This window comes from Vombatus ursinus, unplaced genomic scaffold (genome assembly GCF_900497805.2).
Source record: "Vombatus ursinus unplaced genomic scaffold, bare-nosed wombat genome assembly UNPS02003292.1, whole genome shotgun sequence".
Classification (NCBI taxonomy): Eukaryota; Metazoa; Chordata; class Mammalia; order Diprotodontia; family Vombatidae; genus Vombatus; species Vombatus ursinus.
The window spans coordinates 3,048,707-3,067,477 of record NW_020943070.1 but is presented as its reverse complement, the minus strand read 5'-3'; the positions used below and the strand labels follow the sequence as shown (position 1 = coordinate 3,067,477).

At 51.8% G+C, this 18,771-nt stretch overlaps 2 protein-coding genes across 3 annotated transcripts in view; one reads left to right on the top strand and one right to left on the bottom strand.

The window, feature by feature from the left end:
• FAM227A (family with sequence similarity 227 member A) overlaps positions 1–10,293 on the bottom strand; it is a 36,602-nt gene extending 26,309 nt beyond the window's left edge. The window contains exons 1-4 of the mRNA XM_027873425.1: positions 10,231–10,293; positions 6,071–6,212; positions 5,352–5,504; positions 4,041–4,138 (exon numbers count right to left, since the gene is read on the bottom strand). Coding sequence (XP_027729226.1) covers positions 4,041–4,138; positions 5,352–5,496 — 243 coding nt within the window. The 5' untranslated portion in view covers positions 5,497–5,504; positions 6,071–6,212; positions 10,231–10,293. The remainder of the gene's footprint in view (positions 1–4,040; positions 4,139–5,351; positions 5,505–6,070; positions 6,213–10,230) is intronic.
• Positions 10,294–10,785: 492 nt separating this feature from the next.
• CBY1 (chibby family member 1, beta catenin antagonist) lies at positions 10,786–17,716 on the top strand. Of its 2 annotated transcripts, none has more exons than XM_027874250.1 (5): positions 10,786–10,863; positions 13,225–13,336; positions 16,544–16,649; positions 16,729–16,847; positions 17,220–17,716. In XM_027874250.1, the coding sequence occupies exons 1-5, from the start codon at positions 10,805–10,807 to the stop codon at positions 17,298–17,300; spliced, it is 477 nt and encodes a 158-aa protein (XP_027730051.1). In that variant the 5' UTR covers positions 10,786–10,804; the 3' UTR covers positions 17,301–17,716. The 2 variants fall into 2 exon arrangements, with proteins under 2 accessions (XP_027730051.1, XP_027730059.1); XM_027874258.1 differs by lacking the exon at positions 10,786–10,863 and adding an exon at positions 12,184–12,338.
• The last annotated feature ends 1,055 nt before the right edge of the window (positions 17,717–18,771 follow it).

Genomic DNA, 18,771 nt, shown 5'->3' with positions numbered 1-18,771 from the left:
TGAGCCTCAATGTGCTCATCGATAAAATGGAGGCAATTACCCTGCCTTGCATGGCCCAGGGAAGGGGACGTAAACCTTGGAGCCTCTAGAAAGCTAAGCCACTGCTATCTTTGGGGACACAGCTAAAGCAGTCCTCAGGGAGAAAAAAATCACATCCTTAAAACTGTATGTTAGCAAAATAGAAAAACAAGATTAATAACTGAATACGCATTTAAAATGAGAAAATAAACCTAAAATAAGCACAAAAGAGGAGATATTAAAAAGTAGAGAGGAAATAGATAAATTGAAAACCAAAAAAAAAAACACCACAGAAATGAGTAATAAAACTAAAAGCTGGTTATTTGAAAAGACCAATAAAAATTGATAAACTCTTAGCTAATCTGATTAAAAAGACGAGAGCAGAAAATCAAATCAATGAAACACCAAATGAGCAAGGTTAAATCACAGCAAAACCGGAAGAAATAAAAAGAATACTTAGAACATACTATGCACAGCTATATGCCAACAAAACCAAGAACACAAATGAAAGAGGAAAACCTTCAAAAATATAAACTACCCAAACTATAAGAAGAGCACACAGAGAGTTTAAATAACCCAACCTCAGAAAAGGAAATAGATCTAGTTGTAAAGGAACTACCAAATTAAAACAAAACAAACAAACAAAAAACCACAACTCCTGGTCCTGATGGATTCGTAAGAATTGCATAAAACTTTTAAAGAACAAATAATGCTTGTATTTTTACAAATTATTCTCAAAAACTGAGAAAGAAATCACCCCACTAGATTCCTTTTATTAGACAAATATAGTCTTAATACTTAAACCAGGAAAAGATCAAAACACAGAAAGAAAACCACAGGCCAACAGAATTAATGAACATTGACTTGAAAAATTTTAAGATAAAATCCTATTAAACAGACCAAGAAATAATTCATTATGATCAAGTGGGATTTATAGCAGGAATGCAGGAATGATTCAATATTTGGAAAACAATCAACATAACTAATCATATTAGAAGACTAGACATAGGAAAACCACATGATCATCTCAACAGATGTAGAAAAAGCCTTTGACAAAGTACAACACTCTTTTATGCTAAAAGCTCTACAATGTAGGGCATAGAAGGACCTTTAAAATATATATATATATATATAGAAAGCATCAGTCTAAAACCAAAAGAAAGCAGCATATGCAATGGAAATACACTAAAACTTTTTCAATAAACATGGGAGTAAAGCAAGGAAGCCCAACCTCTCCACTATCGTTTGATAGAGTTCTAGAAATGCTAGCAATAGCAATAAGATACGTGGAATTAAAGGAATAAAGAAAGGCAAAGAAGAGACAAAACTATCCCTGTTTGCCGATGACATGACGGTCTATGTGGAGAGTCCCAGGGAATCAGCAAAGATACTAACTGAGCAATGAATAGCTTCAGCAAAGTTGCAGGCTACAAAATAAACCCTCAAAATATAATTTCCATATAATAAAAACAAGATACAAGAAACAATAATAGAAAGGGAAATCCCATTCCAAATAATTACAAAATACATAAAATATCTGGGGATCAACTGCCCAAAGCACACAAAAGACGTATAGAATCGAAAACAAAGCGCTGCTTAAGGAAATAAGGAATAACCTAAAGAGGATTTGTTCGGTAAAACTTGGACTCAGTCAAAAGGACCTAGAAGGCCTTGAGGCCACAGGTTCCCCACTCCTGAAAAGAGCTGGAGAAATATTCTTCACTTACGGCTAGGCTGTGCCAATATAATAAAAATGACAATACTACCAAAATTAATTTACACCTAATGCTATACCAATCAAATTACCAAAGGGATATTTTATAAAATTTGATAAAATAACAAAATTCATTAAAAAAAGATTTAGAATATCCAGGGGAATGATGAAAAGGAGTGAGAAGAATGGGGAAATAGCATTTCCAGACCTCAAACTATATTATAAAGCAGCAGTTATCAAAACTATTTGGCATCGGTTAAAAAATAAAGATAGATGAATGGAGCAGACTAGATAAGAGAGATTCAGAAACAATAGAATTCAATAATCCAGTGTTGATAAAGTGGAAACTATCAATTACCTAAAAAAAAACTCCTTTTGATTAAAAGAAAAACAGAAAAGAACCTTTTGGGAAAACTGAAAAGCAGCCTGGCAGAAATTAGGCTTAGACCAACATCTTTTACCACACTCCAAAATAACAATGGATACATGACCTTACTATAAAAAAAGCAGAAGAGGGCAGCTAGGTGGCACAGTGGATAGAATACCGGCCCTGGGGTCAGGAGGACCTGAGTTCAAATCCGGCCTCAGACACATAACACTCACTAGCTGTGTGACTCTGGGCAAGTCACTTAACCCCAATTGCCTCGCAAAAAAAAAAAAAAAAAAAAGACAACTCAATGTATTGATCGGGGAGGAGAGGAGGGAAGGAAGGAACGAAGGAGGCACGCACCATGTGCCAGGCACTGCACTGAGCACTTTACAAATATTATCTCATTTCATCTCACAGCTGCCCTGGGGAGGGGGCTACTACGTAGGAGGTCATGTAAGGGGACCAAGTGTCCCTAAGCTGGGGTCATGGTCACACTAGCGACTCAGTGTGGGTCTTCAGTCTGGCAGTCCAGCACACTTTGCCATGACCCCACATTGTCATGAAAGCTGAACTGCCAGAGAAGAAGAAGGGGTAGCCAGACCTTGAGGACAGCCTGGACACAAGGGCCAGCTGAGACAGTTGTGTTTTCCGTGGCTGCGTGGCCACAGCTCCTGTCTCCTTCCTGATTTCTGCCCTCGTCCAACACCTCTTCCGGGCATAGACCTGCCCTGAGAGCCTAAGGGCTATGCCCATGGACTGTCACTGTCAAGCTAGGACCAGCTGGGCCAACTTGGGAGCAGCTCATTACTAGAAGCCTCACCATCCAGGAGGGATGCATTCTGTCCACAGCAACCCATGAAACTGTCTACAGAGGTGTGCAGGGCGTGAGGTTCCGAACCCGTGCCCTGAAGTGTGCTGGTGTCACCACTCGGCCCAGCATCCATAGCGCCCTGAGATGCAGGGTGGGTTCAGACAATTTGGAGCTGGAGGTGTCCTCAAAGGCCATCTGGAGCCACTCTCGTTTTACAGATGAGGAAAGGGAGGCCCAAAGAGGTGAGAGACCCATCCCCTCAAAGTGCCCCAACCCATCAGCTAGCTCAGGTCCTGCTGGTTAAAAAGTCCCATCCCTCACTGAAATCTTCCCTCCTCTGCTTCCCCACACGCGGAGCTGGACAGCCACGGAGATGACCCTTGCTTCTCGGGCTGCCAGCTCTGGCCAGGCCAGGCCAGGCCAGCACAGGCCTGCCGACGGCCTGGGTCTGTCCTCTGAGGTCCAGCCTAGCTAAGGGAAGAAGGGCTCATTGCCAGAGGCCTGGCACGTGGTTCCAGACACAGGAACTGAGGAAGCCATTCTCCTCAGGGCTAAAGGAAGGGCCAGGGGAAAACCTCTGGCCTCACTGCTCACAGGGAACTCTAAGTGGAGGAGAGTCCCTTCACCAGTACAGGTTGGCACCTAGTGGCCTAGAGCAGTGCTTCTTAAACTGGGCAACAGCAAACGGTTTCTGAGTACGCAATGACCAAAAATTAATCCAAAATGAAGCACGAAATGCATCCAAGGGGCTTCTGACAGCATTTGTCCGGGCTGCACCGGGCAACTTCACTGCAGCCTTGGTTCTGAACACACAACAGACACACTTTGCAATGCGCACGTCCTCCGGCCACACGATGCCCAACCGCCCAACCAGGGCTGCCAAAGGTGAAAAGAGGTCAAGAGCGGAAAGGTCCAAGAAACCCCAGCCTACAGCACTCAGGGGTTCAGTCACTCGCCCAGGGCTGGTAGGGTCTAACCCAGGTCTTCCCACGTGCAATGATGCCACGCTGCTTCTAAGAAAAAGGGGACAGAGCCGGTACCAGGGCAGGCGACGCCCAAAGGGATGCTTAAAGAAGCCCCTCTCCCCTCCTCAGAGGCTCCCCCCTCCCTCCCAGCCCCGCCCTCACCAGGACGTTGCTGTAAATGCTGGTCGTGTACAGTCTGGTCTTCAGGTCTATCTGGGAGATCTTTCTATTCAGCTGGTCCATGGAGCCCATGAGGCACACTGGGAGATGCGTCTGTTAAAGAGCCTCTTGGCACTGGAGAGAGCCGGGGCCCCTTCCATGGGATTCAGAGAAGAAGGAGCCTCCCTCAGACCCAGCCTAATCCAACCCCCTTATTCTGCAGATGAGGACCCTGAGGCCCAGAGAGGGAAAGGGACCTGCCCAAGGCCTCACAGCTAGGGAGCATGTGACAGGCCCTATTTCCTGAATCCAGGAGACTGAGGTCCAGAGAAGGAAAGGGCCTGTCACACAGCTAAGCCCTATCTCCTGAGTGTCCATACTCAGCTCTAGCCCCCTGGCCTAGCCTGGGGGAAGCCTCATCTTCCTCCAACAGTTTGTTATCTGGCCTTTGAAAATATGGGCCTTCTTGTCCTTCACCACCTTTGCGGATTTGACAGGCCAGAGAGAATGGAAAGGGAAAAGAGAAGCAGGGTCCAGTCCACCGGTGAGGTAGCAGATGGAGGGGATAAGTTTGGCCATCACTGGCTGAGAGGGGAGGGGCTGGCAGGAAGGCCGGCCATGGGCACAGTGCCCCGAGCAGTCACCAGAGAGCTGGGACCCCGTGCCAGGGGGTGGTATGACCAGAGGCCGGCTCCTGGCCTCCCCAGACTCAGTGTGCTCACCTCCAGAGTGGACATAACAGGCCTCGTAGGTGGGATGAGCTCCACCTGAGCTGGGAGGGAGGAGAGACCATGGGCAAAGCACCTTGAGAGCCTGAAGGGCCACTGATGTGTGAGCTTCCACACCTGCCTCTCCCATCTGGCAGGACTCCACAGGAAAGGTCTAAGAGGCTAACACTGGGCCAGTCACCCTGTCTAAGGAGGTGGGAGCTGGAGAGGAGAGAAGAGAGTCTGGGGGAGTCTCTGAGGAGACAGGCCCAGAGACCCAGCTGGGGAGCAGCCCTCAGAAGATGGCAGAGCTAAGCTGGTGGGCCTTCTCAGAGGCGGCAAAGCAGGAAGGGATCCCTCACTTGTTGCACGAGGAGAATTACCACACAGTGTGTGATGGCGGACCTGGCCCCAGAGCCCAGGCCTCTGGCCTCCCTACTCCAGGGCATCTTCCCACAGACTGAGCTGATGACCCCTTGGGTCCCTTCTCATTCTGGGGAGCCCAGAAGGGAGAGGAGGGAGGGGAGGCAGTAAAGGCCGAGCGCCTGCTGTCCTCGTCTGGGGTCTGGCTCTGCGGCCCAAGGCAGGTGACATCACCAGAAGATACGGGGAGGGTTCTGTTTCACTCTCATCTTCAGCTCTTCATGCTGGATGCACCTCTGCTTGGATGAAGTCGCCAGGTCATCGTCCAGGGGGACCATGGGGATGGCGTTGAAGTTGATGAGCTCCAGCATTCCCGTGCTGAGCGGCATCCCTGCTTCTGCACGCGGACAGAAAGTTTCTGTAAAGATCAAACAAACAAACAAAAAGCCTGCCTCCCCCTGCACCGTGTTCTCTGATCCACCAGCTGACAGGAGTCACAAATAACTCAGGACCATCTGGGAAAACCAGAGGGTGGGAAAGACCAACCAAGACCCATCTGCTCAGGAGAAACAAGGCGAATTCCTCAGACAAAGGACCCAGCAGATGTTAAATGAGCAAGGCCACTTTGGCGGGAGCCCCCCAACATCATTATTTCAAGACTGACAATGCCCCTGCACGGCCAGCCTAGTGGGGTCTGGGTTCAAGGCCTCTTACAAGCAATGTGCTTCCTCATCTGCACAGTGGGGATAAGATTGGCTTTGTAAACTAGTTGTAAAGCCCTGCAGAAATAATAATCACTACTAATCATCACAGCCAGCATTTATACAGTGCCTACTACACGCCAGGCACTGAGCTAAGCCCTAGGAGAAGCCATGACTACGAGGTGCGATTACTGGAGTTTTCAGGGCCAGAGGTCGAGACCCAGACCGGGCCACGGCGGGCCTGGCTTCACATCAGACTGACCTGGTGTCGCGTGTCTTCTCTCGCAGGCTATGGGGCAGTTCCACGGGGCTCAGGCACTCTGGCTTCAGGCGCAAGGGATAGCTAACAGCATCCCACAGGGACTCACTCTGGAGAGCCCGGCATGAGGTGCTCTGTCCTCTGACTGGGAAAAGAGCCAGGAGACACAAGCTTGGATCCCAGAGCCAGCTCGGCTGGCTCAGTGATCCCAGAGCCAGCTCGGCTGGCTCAGTGATCCCAGACAAGCCCCTTCCTCGCTCTGGGCCTCCATTTCCTATTCTGTATGATGGGGATATTAGGCCAGGAGATCTCTAAGATTCCTTCAAGTTCAGAAAATATGAAAAAGGAGAAAAAGATGAAAGGAGGCAGCGAGATGTCAAAACTATGGCCTGTCTCTTCTCCCCTGGCTCTAAGACAACAGGGCTTAGTTTGCAGAAAAGAACCAGATTTGGAATCAGAAGTGGATTTGAATTCCCTGATAAGTCTATGCATCATTGTGGGACCTGAGGCAAATGACTTCAGCTTGGAGAGCCTCAGTCTCCCCATCTGTAAAATGGAGCAGTTGGGCTGGAGAGGGCAGACCAGGGCTTTTAACCTTTTCTGGGGACAGTCCATCTGAGGAAACCTGTGCACCGCTCCTCAGAATCATGCTTTTAATGCGTGAGATTAGAAAAGAAAGCCAAGGTCAGTGAGACTCAAGATGGAACTGTTCTCTCGTCCAAGTTCATGCAAATGCCAGGAGGTCAAGCACCTTGGTCCAGCTCGGTCCTGCGGCTCCTCATTCTCAGGTTGGGAGGGGGGTGTGGCTGTCTGTCTGCAGGCCACTCACTACCTACACAAATGGATTGCCCAGAACGCAGTGCCTCTCCACGACTCCCGACTTTTCTCTGAGGCAGCGAAACAAGAATGAGGAGGTAGGGCTGGTCATGAAAACACCGTAGCACAAATTCAAAATCCAAATACACGTCAAATCACTCTCTCTTATTATATAAAAATGACAACAAGCAAAACAAGCTGATTTATGCAAACTGTGCATTTGAGGGTCCTGTGGCTTCATTTCCCAGGAGCAGCAGATATAGAATTGGAAGGACCCTGAGCGTGCACAATGAGTGTCACATGTTTGAGGAGGGTCAACATGGGAGTCAACTCTGACCAGGCAGTTGTTACAAGGACTTTGTTTTTTATTTTTTCCGCTGGGGGGCCTGGAGGCAGGGGGCTGGTCAAAAAGGAGAGAGACAGACAGACAGACACAGAGACAAAGAGAGACAGAGACAAAGAGAGACAGAGAGATAGAGAGAGAGACAGAGAGAGCGAGAGAAAGAGAAAAACAGAGAGACAGAGAAAAAGAAAAACAGAGAGACAGAGAAAGAGAGAACCAGAGGGCTATTGAAACATTATTTTTTATTTATTTTAAATGCACAGCAGAGAAGGCCAGAAATAACCTGAGCCAAGCAGGCCGGCTTTGATGGGAACATGTGGGATTTATTAGATAGAGAATTGTGGCATAAATCACCCGGCTTTGCTCGTTGTCATTTTTATATAACAAGGCGCTGATTTTCTGTGCATCCAGATGGATTTGTAATTTGTGCTGTTACGTTTGATCACTGCCCCACCTATAAAGTTAATGGAAAAGCAAGCCGTCCAGAAGAGAAATCCCCGGCTTCAGGTACAATCCTCCTCTTATGTTCTACTCTGTATAGAGAAATGCCCATTTTACTTGGTGTTTAAGTTCTGATAAAAAAAAAGTGTGTGTGTGTGTGTGTGTATTAAAGGGAGGGCCCATAGACAGCAATTCTTTCATTTTATATATGAGGAAACTGAGGCCGAGTGAGTGGTGGGGACTTGCCCAGAGTCCTGAGGGTTAACTGAAGGCAACAGCAAGGCCAGCCCCCATCTCCCAACTCCCGACTCCCCACTCAACCCTGCATGCCCCCTTCTAAAGGCCCTCCTAACCAGGGTCCATCACGCCACGGAAACCAAACACCTCCCAGCACACCTCAGCCATGCCTCTTCTGTTGAGATAAGGCTCACACGTTAAGGACCCTGCTTCCATCAGCACAGATGCCCCCAGACCCCCTCCGGGTGCACCTCAGGAGGGAGTCTGTGCCCCAAGGAAGGCAATCAGGATGGGGAAGAGCTTCAAGCCTACACTCTGTAAAGATGGACTGAAGGAGCTAGGGAAGACTGGGGGTATTGGCAGCTGCCTTTGAGGCTCTGAAGGGCTGTCACTGGAGAAGGGACAAGACTTGTCCCCCCAGAGGACAGACACAGGGGCCACAGCGGGGACGTGGCCAAGAAGAAGCCCTTCTCTCCATAAGATCTGCCCAAGACGGCATCGGCGGCCAACAGAGGGGTTGGGCTCCCCTTCCCTGTGGGTCTGCCGGCAGAGGCTGCCAATCCCCGACACGTACAGCACAGTGGGGGACCCCATCTGCCTCCCAGCCCCCAAATTCCGTGCTTCTGGGGTTGAGCCCCTGGTGGTCTATCACCTTGTGATGAGTCTAGACTGGCCCTCCCAGGGCACAGTCCACCCCCGGGCCTGCCCTGGAAGCTGTCCCCACAGACGTGGTGGAAGATGCTGGGCTAGCTTCCCCTCCAGTGGCCCAGCCCCACTACGGAAAGCCCCCCCACTACAGAGAGCCCCCCACGAGGAGTCAGGGAGAGGCCATGACACAGACACAGACAATCCTCCTCATGGACGATTCCTGCTGTGTTTCTGAACAGAACCAACCAGTTCCAAGGGACCTTCGAGAACCTCACGTCCAAGCCCTTCTTCTGACAGCTGGGGAAACTGAGGCCCCGAGAAAGGATTTGCCCACAAGTCCCCAAGCTCTCCCGAGGCATGGCTGGGACATTCTCGGTTCCCTCGCCCCTTCCTTTGCTCATCTCTCCTTTCCTTTCATCACAGTCATTTCCTAAAGACTGCGGGTGGGCTGACGCACAGCCCCTGACCTGTCAGGAGTCACAGCTGGGCTGTGCGGAGAAGCTTCTTCTGGGGGGCTGAGTTGACTTGGTATCATTCACACCCTCTGGTTGTTATTCATGTGCTATTTATCCATTCACTCATTCACTCACTCACTCATTCATTCATACATTCCACCGCCAGGCCTACTGCGTGCTGACCCAGGCTAGCCCCTAGGAATACAGAGACACAGAACCACGGGGTCTGTGCCTTCGGTCCACAACATTTGTTTCTTCTGGGCTTCCCAGGGCCTGACTCTGGGGACACAGAGACCAGTCCTTTCTGCCCTAAACCACTGAGGGTGGAGATGGTAGGAGATGTCATCTTCCATTCCACGGGGTGTGAACTAGCCAAGGAGGGGTCAGTACAGGAAGGGGCTCCTGGGCTGGGCCTGGAATCCAAGGGTCCAAACGGGATGTTTGTAGAGCATTTAGTGCAGCGTGGGGGTACACAGTAGGTGCTTAATAAATGCCCATTCCCTCACACTCAGACTCTGGTTCACCCTCTGCCACTTACTATTAACCAACCAACCAGTTTGTCCCAAGCCAAACTGACCAGTCCTGCGGCCTTGGGCACCGATTCTCACCTTACCTCCTGCTGTCAGAACACAAGGCTGTGCACCTTCAAGCACCAGTCAACAAACATTTAGTAAGCACCTACTGTATGCTGAGGCTGGAGTCCACTTGTTCAAGGAGCCCTTACAAAGGGCCTACTGTGGGCTCCCTCAGCGAGGGAGGGAATAAGCATATATTAAGCACCTACTGTGTGTCAGGCATCTTTACAAACCTCTCACTAGACCCTAGCAACTAGGAAGGGCCACAGAGGGTAGATGACTTGCCCAGGGCTACGCAGCTAATGAGTGGGGCAGGATTTGAATTCAGGTCTTCCTGGCCCCACTGCACCACCCAGCAGTAGGGTGGAACACATATACACAGTGTCTCCCACAGAGGGGGCACTGCTGGGCAGTTTCAAATGGGGGCAAAGGTGCGGAGGCGGGAGATGAACGAAGTAGGGCAGCGCCCCAGGGTGGCCAGCAGGGACTGGCTTTAAAAGTCAGCCCCGACCTCGTCCAAACTACTAAGCTTCTCCGGGCCTCTGGTTCACGCGCCGTAAAATGGGGGCAAAGACGCGTATGGGGGCGGAGGGGAGATGAGCCGTAAAGCGCGGCGCTGTCGTGAAAGGCGGGACCGTTAGCCATTACCTGAGCTGGGGCGCTACCTGCTCTAAGGCCGATCCCGCCAAGGATCCCTCGAGGACCGGGTGGACACACCGCAGGACGCCTCGGAGCCGAGAGATGGGGCCCCATTGGGGTGGGGCCGCCTGGACCGATGTCCATCGTGGCTCCGGCCCACTGTGCGTTCTGACGTTCCCATAGCGACCCCGCTATTGGCCCTTCGCGGCCTCCGTCCTCCCCAAGGAAAGCCGCAGTCCTAGATGTTTGTGCGTGCGCGCACGCGCTCAAGCCCGCCTGGGAACGCCGCGACGCCGTTACTATGGCGACCTCGGGCCGCCCCTCGGGGAGCCGCTATTGTTGGCATGGGGACGAGAGCAATGGGCGTAGGGGGCGCAGGGGAGAACGTGACATTTTCCCGTTTCCCGGTTTATATAAGGGAGCCTATCCGAGCTGACCCTCGTGGTTTCGCTCCAAGAAGGTCAGAGGAATCCGACGGCAGTTGGAGCGGATGCGTCCTCTCTCTGACAAACTCCCGCCTCCCCAGCAATCTGCCCTCCACCCCCGCTGCCAGGCTGTGGTAGAGCCCGAGGCGGCGCTGCGCATGCGCCACCTGGTCGTTGGTCTGCGCAACTTTCGGCCGGGCGCAGGCGGAACCCCCAGGTACGTGCGTTCTCTTATCTGGGCCTGGGTCCCTTTCTGTTTGTGTACGAGTGGTCCGCTCCAGGAGACAGACAGCGCCCCACTTGGGCCAGGCAAACCGCAGGCGCCTAATCAGTGCATGGGGAGTGATGGGTTTTCATGAACCTGTTTCCGTACGTGTTGTCTCGATAGAATGTAAGCTTCCTGAGGGCAAGGTATCTTTGTCAGGACGTTCCCAGCGCTCCAGCCCGGGCCAGGCACACAGTAGGCACCTAACACTTGCGCGCGGGCTCCCCCGGTAGGGAATCAGCTCTTTCAGGGGAGGCTTGTCCGTGTCTGGGCATCCCCAGTACCCCGCAGAGAGACCAGGCACACAGCAGGTGCTTAATATTCATATTTTAAATGACTGGCAGGTTTGTATATATGCAGGGGGTAGAGCGCTGGGCTGGAATCAGGAAGAATTGAGTTCAAATCCAGCCTGGGACACTTCCTAGCTGTGTAACTCTGGGCAAGTCACTTCACCTCCGTCTGCCTCACTTTCCCCATCTGTCATATGGGAATAATAGTGTCACCTACCCCCCAGAGTTGTTGTGAGGATCAGATGCACTTGGCACAGTGCCTGGCCCTGAATGTTGTTATGTGCATCTGTGTTGTCTCTCCTCCAGAGAAGGGATGCTTCTTGAAGGCAGGGGCTGTGTCGATGTTTGCCCCTGTCTCCCTAGCTCCCTTAGGAGCATAATAAATCCTTGGTGAATACCTGGCTTAGCTCAGGGCTGTTTACTAATGACTCAGCTGTATTAGTGCCTTAGAGTCGAGGAGGGGCTGTCTCTTCTTTCTTCCGTGGGGTTGGCAGCACAGGCATTGGGGCCGTTCATGCAACTTCAGAGAGGGGAAGTGATTTGCCCAGGGCCACACAGTCCGAGCTGAGAGGCAGTCAGGGGCTGGAGGATGGAGTGCCATACATCAGTCAGGAAGGCTTGGGGTTTGAATCCTGCCCCAGCCCCTTCCTAGCTGGCTGACCCTGGGCAGTCACTTCACCTCAGTTTCCTCATCTGTAACTCGGCACTGGCAGTTTGGACTTCATGGTCGCTAAGGCCCCTCCAGATCCAAAGCTGTGGTTCTCTTGATCCTGTATCCGGAAGGATTTTCCTGACCTCACGCGCCTTCAGGCGGTGCTTCTGCCCGTCCCCCTCTAGCTGGGGTTTGCACTGCCTCTTTGTACAGTGCCCTCCTTGCCCGTGGTTGGCATGTGCTGAATGTGTGTAGATGTGCTGATCAGTAACATAGAGCAGTGATGCCATCACTGATATTTACACGGCGCCTGCCATTGTGGCTTTTGATATCGGCCTTTGGACCCTCACGACAAGCCGGTGGTAAATGAGGTAGATCTCTTCTTGGAGGACCCCACCCCCAGCCCGAACTGTCACATCCAGACCTCGATTGAGAAGCTTTGGTGCTTTGTCAAGGCCATCAGCTCCTTGATGCACACTTAGAAGGTGAAGGTTAAGTGGGTCCAGGGAGAATTTGGGTGATGATTCCTTTCTCATGCCCACTTATACTTAAATGTTCCTGGTAGCATTCTTCGATGGCACAATACATAGTAGAGTCATTATTATTACCAGTAATTAAAATGGAGGCAGTAGATGAGCTGGGAGAGGAAGGTGCTTTGTAAAGCAAGCCCAGCCGCCTGGTGAGGGCAGGGTTGGGGGCTGCTTTACGTACATTGGGCTGCTGAGTGTTGGGGAAATATTCCATCTCATGGCCTTGAGGTAACAGCCAGAACACAGGATGTAGAGCTCACGGGCCTGGGCTCAAATTCCAGACATGCTGCTCACTACCTGTGTGACCTAAGGCAAGGCAACCTTTCTGGGCTTTGGTTTCCTCATTTGTAAACTGAAGTCCCTTCTGGCTCTCAGTCCTCCTGGGCTTTTCACTGTTGGGGCTGCCTCTGAATAACCCTCAAATGATCCTGTGGGGTTCATCATCAAAGCCTTTTAATCACTATCTTTGTCGATGAGGAAACTGAGGCACAGATAAGGGGAGTGACTTTGGCCCTGTTCTTCCATCTCAGTATCCTGTGCTCTTTTCCTTTTCTCTGCCATTTTCTCAGCCAATTAACTCAGTAAGTCCAGGGATGGATATTCCTATCCCCAGAATTGGCACACCCTTCCTGCATGCCTGCTGTTGGGATATGGAGATAATTAATAAAGGAATGACATTCGGCTGCATGCCATTTGCATTCCCGGATGGGACTTAAACAGAATAGAAAAAAGCATCTCTTGGTGAGAGAAGTGGCAATCAGGGGCTCTGGGCAGCGCATCCGTGGGACCTGGGCCCATAGAAGTCACCTGACCTCTCCCTGCTCTCCTCCCTCGGCTCTAGGAGAAGGCGGAGCTGTACTGGGAGCCCACCGGAGATGCCCCTCTTTGGGAATACGTTCAGCCCCAAGAAGACGCCCCCTCGGAAGTCTGCCTCTCTTTCCAATCTGCACTCTGTGAGTGTGTGTGTGGAGGGGGGGTGGACAGGACTCCCCCGGCTAGACTAGGAGGAGTCACCACAAAGATATGGGGTAGACGTGTCCTGCCAGGCAGGCCCAGGAGGGCTGAGGCGGCCTCGTTCTAATAAGGGATCCTTGCTCAGAGGTCTTGGAGGCTTCCTTCGAAGGGCACTGTCTTTAGAGCCCATTTGTCATATCAGAAAATTGGCCTCATTGCTGCACGGTCACAGCTGGTTAATGGAAAAAAAAAACCAAACCCAATATTTGTTACCCGGCTTCATCACTTCCTTTCCTCCCCAGACTTGGTACCAAATGGCTTTGACAGTTTCAGAAAATCAAACTCGCTTTGGGGAAAGGATCAGGATTCGCCACCATGACAGATCTCCAGAATAGCATGTTCCAGGACCTTGATGTATTTCAGAGATGATCTGAGCTGTGGCATCTTCACTGGGACAAGCCGAGGAGCCCTCTCCCAGCCCCCAGGGGTTGCATTTGGACGGCAGGGATAGCGGCGGGAGCCTGGGATTTCACTGGTGGAGGTGTGGGCGGCCAACGGTCAGAAAGTCGCCTTGGGCGTGGAGAGGTTACCAAGTCACTCAAGGTCACTCAGCCCACACGTGTCAGAAGTGGCATTTGAGCCTAGGTCTTGCCAGCTTTGAGGCTGGTTCCCCATCCACCACCCCATACTGCGCCGTCACGTAACCATAGTCCTGATTGGTAGAAATGCTCCCAATCATCACTAAGGTCCCTTTGAACTGTTAAGATTCTGTGAAAAAACAGGTTGGGTTTTTTCATTTAATAAGCATTTATTTTCTCTCCCTCCAAGGGAAAAAAAGAAAAAGAAAGAAAGGCCTTGTCACAAACACGCCCAGTCAAGCCGAGCCAGATCTGGCACTGGCCATATCCAGGCGGGAACGTCTGGGGTCTGTCCCTGCTGGGTCAGGAGTGGAGCAGTGGGCTTCTTCCCTGCTCCCTCCATTCCTCAGAGTTCCCAGGCCTAAAATCAGTTCTCACCTGTTTTAAGTTTAGAGAAGGAAAAAGGACCACGAGGAGGAGGAAATGCTCTGAGGACAAAGGTCATGTCAGTCAGTGAAGGTCACAGGGTAGGACAGCAGGGCAAACTCCTCCTTTGCCCCCAAGTCATGCTTCTTATCCGTGGCAGAGCCAGTGACTCCAGACCCCGACCAGTGTCCTATCTGCCTCTCCGTCCGGCATCCAGCAGCCTCCGGAGAAGGGCAGTCATTCTCCCAACATCACGTGAATGAGATTATAGAATCACATCACTGGCAAAGACCTCTGAGGTCATTCAGTTCAACATATTCTCAAACTGGAATTCCTTCTACGACATCACCAGTAAATATCCATCTGGGCCGCAGGAAACTAAGAGGTAGCTGGTGGTGCCAGAGTGCCGGGCCTCGAGTCAGGAGGACCTGAGTTTAAATCTGGCCTCAGCCACTTACTAGCTGGGGGACCCTGGGAAAGTGCCCAAACCTCTCTCTACCAAAGTTTCTTCATCTGTGAAATGGGCATAATAATAGCACCTACTTCCCAGTGTTATTGTAAGGATTAGTGACTGTGGTAAAGCTCTCTGCAAACCTTAACACACCACATGAAGCCTAACTGTTATTACCTCACTCCCTTCCAAGGTGGCCCATCCTGTTGTTCCAGCGTAAGGAAGTTCCCCGAAATCTACCGCATCGTTTCCATTCATTGCTTGTAGACATAGACACAGACAGTCAGTGCAATCCCTCTTCTGCTTGGCAAAGGTAGATGGCCTAAAATTTCCCTCCCCATCCCAGAACACACACACCCACCGGGGTCCCCTGGGCTAGCCAAGGGCAGAGAATAATGGGAAATCTACTTGTCCCAACCCTTTTCCTAATGAAGAAAGTTGTCGTTTGTCCTTTGTTCCTAAAGAGGACCATGACGTTAGGGAGATGATGCCTTGACTTGCAAGTGAATTGGATTGAAGTGAGGGAGGGCTGTGCAAAGTCCCCAGCCCCGCCGCAAGATGTAGACCAGCATGACTGGAGGTGGCCCCAGATGCAGTGGGAGACCTTGGCCTTTTTAAACTAAGGTCTTTAACAGGTCTCAGTTTGTCTGAGGCTACACCCATTTGACGATTAAGGCTAGGTAAGAAATGACCCAAGAGTTTTTGGCCAAAACAGAAACAATCGCTATTTACGTTCACTCTGAGCCATCAGGGCCCAAACGGTGACCAAGCAGGGCTTGGTCTGGGACCTATTGTTGGCCAGTCCCAGTCTATGAGAGCCCAAGTGATTTGGGTTTAAGACATGGTCCTTTAGGAGGAAATTGAACTGTAAACCCCAATATATATTGGGAGGTTTCAGCAATCACAATTTAGATTCCTGTAGGCAGAGCACCTGCAGGTAAGAGTACGATACCCTCTGTGGACCAAGAGAGGGAAAGGGAAGGGAAGGGCGAAAGAAGAGGAGCTGCATTGCCCCACTGGAAATGAGGAATGTGAGGCTTTGACAAAGGAAATTCTTTGTCCGCAGTTGACGTGGCTGACAGAAGAGCTATTCCTTTGATCACTAACCCTGTGACTCTGGGGACGTCATTAACGGTCTCTGAGCCTCAGTGTCATCCCCTGAGAACAGGGGCGACAATTCTCGACCCGCTTACATCTCCGTATTGTGAGGACAAAACCGGGTCTTGTGCATGAAGGGAAGGTGGCAGAGGTGGCGGCTGGGCGTTGTTTTCTGGGCCTAGCGTGCGGGAGGCCGCCACAGCCTTCCAAAGACGACGGGAGCCCCATCCCGTCTGTGGGGTACTTCACAATTACATAGCACTCTCCCACACGTGATTTCATTGGGTCATCAGAACAACTCTGAGACAGGCAGAGATCATTAGCCCCATTTTTTTTTTTAGGCAGTTGGGGTTAAGTGACTTGCCCAGGGTCACACAGCTAGTAAGTGTCAAGTGTTTGTTCCGAGGCCGGATTTGAACTCGGGTCCTCCTGACTTCAGGGCTGGTGCTCTATCCACTGCGCTGCCTAGCTGCCCCATTAGCCCCATTTTTAAGTGAGGAAACTGAGGCCCAGGCTCACAAAGTACTGACCTCCCTCTTGGGCAGTCTTGTCGGGCCACCTGCTCTCCCATGGCGGTCTTGATGACGCACTCCTGGTGCACCGGGCTCGGGGCTCAGCCCTGAGCTGGGCTCTGCTGTCTTTGTCCCCCACAGCTGGACAGATCCACTCGGGAGGTCGAGCTGGGCTTAGACTATGGGACGCCGACCATGAACCTGGCTGGGCAGAGCCTCAAGTTTGAAAACGGCCAGTGGATAGCGGGTGAGACGCGCGGGCTGCATGCTGGGGCCCTTGCCTGGGGAGGGGGGCCCTCATGGCTTCTGCTGTTGCTCTCCCCCAGACTCAGGGGCCTGTGGAGGTGGGGACCGCAGGGAGGCCCAGCGGCTGCGGAAGAGGAACCAGCAGCTGGAAGAAGAGAATAACCTCCTGCGGCTCAAAGTGGACATCCTGCTGGACATGGTGAGGGGCCGGGCCTGCCGTGGTGGGGGTTGCTGTGGAGGATACGGTCCCTGCCCCTGCCGATGTCTGAGCCGGGCTGGTGCCTGTCCATTGGCCCCACGAGAATCCCCCCACCCCATCCCTGTTACTTTGTGGAGCCCCACTGGTGTCCCCCATTTCTGGTTTTGTTCCTGACATGGGCCTCTCAGGTGGTCTGAAAATCTCCCCATAGAGGCAGCTGCGTCTTTGGGCTGAACAAGTATCCCCATGTCGGGAGCCTGTCCCTTGGCTTCCAGATCCCTCAGATGAGTGACTCCTGATGTCTTCAGCTGTCAGGGCCAGCCATGCTGAGGCCCAGAATCCTCAGGTGATTATCTCCCACGTTCCTCCCAGCTCTCTGAGACCACGGCTGAGTCCCACCTCATGGAGAAGGAACTGGATGAATTGAAGAGCATTAGCCGGAGGAGGAAGTGATGTCACAGGCGCCAAGCCCCGGGGTCGGGTATCCAAGGTTCAGGGAAGAGGGAAGACTGGCCCTGGTGGACACGTCCTGTTGGTGGAGGACAGCAGCATGCAGGACTGGCTGGAGCCGTGCCTTTGGGCCAGGGGAGGATGGGGACTCAATCCAGAGCCCGGGGTTCTTGGGGTGATGTGGCGAAGCAGCCCCAGCCGGAGCTGACCCAATGGAGGGAAGAGCGGGCCCCTCCCCTGCCAAGGCACGTCGTGGCCTGAGGTCCGGTGCTGGCCTCTGGCCTGGTCTGTCCCTCTCCCAGATTAGTAGCGTGGCAGCTGCAGTGGTTCCTGCAGCCACCACCTCCTCTGGCTGCTCCCGGGCTGTGCGGTTTTTCTAGTTTTTACTATTTCCATTTTTATTAAAGGCGATGAAATCAGCCCCGTTGTGTCTCACGTGCTTCTGCCCCCGCAGCCTGGTTGTGGAGACTGGCTGTCTCTGTGCCTCGATGGCAGGTGGGACAGAGAATGAGGGAGGCCGCACAGTGGGTGCTCACGGTGCTTCTGATGAGGTCAGGGTATGACGTCTCTTAGGGGCCAATGTGGGGGGGAGAGGCTGTGGATCAAAGGCAAGGATGTGCCTTGCAGACTTTGAGGACAACATAAAGATGAGATGCCATCATTCCTGCTAGGGCTTCAAGCTTCCCTGTCGGCCCAGGGGAAGGGAAATGAGAGCCAGGAATACTGCTGACCAATTCTCACCAGCAGGCAGATAGACGCAGGAGGCCAGGAGTGGCAGCAGCCCCAGCCCAGGCCAGCCATCAGTCCTGCTTCCAGTGGTCATCTGCCGACGCACCTCCACTCCTAGGCAAGGCAAGCCGGCCTCACTGAAGCAGCAGGGCACCCTGGGGGAGAGTCCAACAAATCAGGCTACCGCCACCCTGACCATGTCCCCTCAGACTCTGATGGAGACAGCCCAGGAGCCTTGGGAACAGCTGTGCTAGCAGCTGGGTGCCCTCCGCCACCATCCTGGGGAGATACAGCCTGGGCACGGCTCCTTCCTGCAGGGGCTGTAGCCACGGCTCTGGAAGACACAGAAAGGAAAGTTCTTATCACCAAAGTCCTTGGCTCTGGCCAATGGTCCACCATCAGAAATATTTCAGTGGAAATATTTATAGCAATTCTCTTTGTGGGGGCAAAGAACTAGACGTTGCAGGGATGCCCATCAATTAGGGAATGGCTGAATAAGTTGTGGTATATGAATGTGATGAAATACTACTGTGCTGGAAGAAATGATGAGCTCGATGATCTTAAGAAAACATGAATAGACTTGTGTGATGTTTAAATAAAGGTTTGAGAGACAGAATTTCTGGGTAATAGAACCATTTTATGAATAAGGCCAGCATGTTTATTGATAAAAGGATGGTCGTTTGGCTGTCTCAGATCAAAGACCTCTCATGGCAGTGGACTCACAATTTATATGCCCATGGAAGAG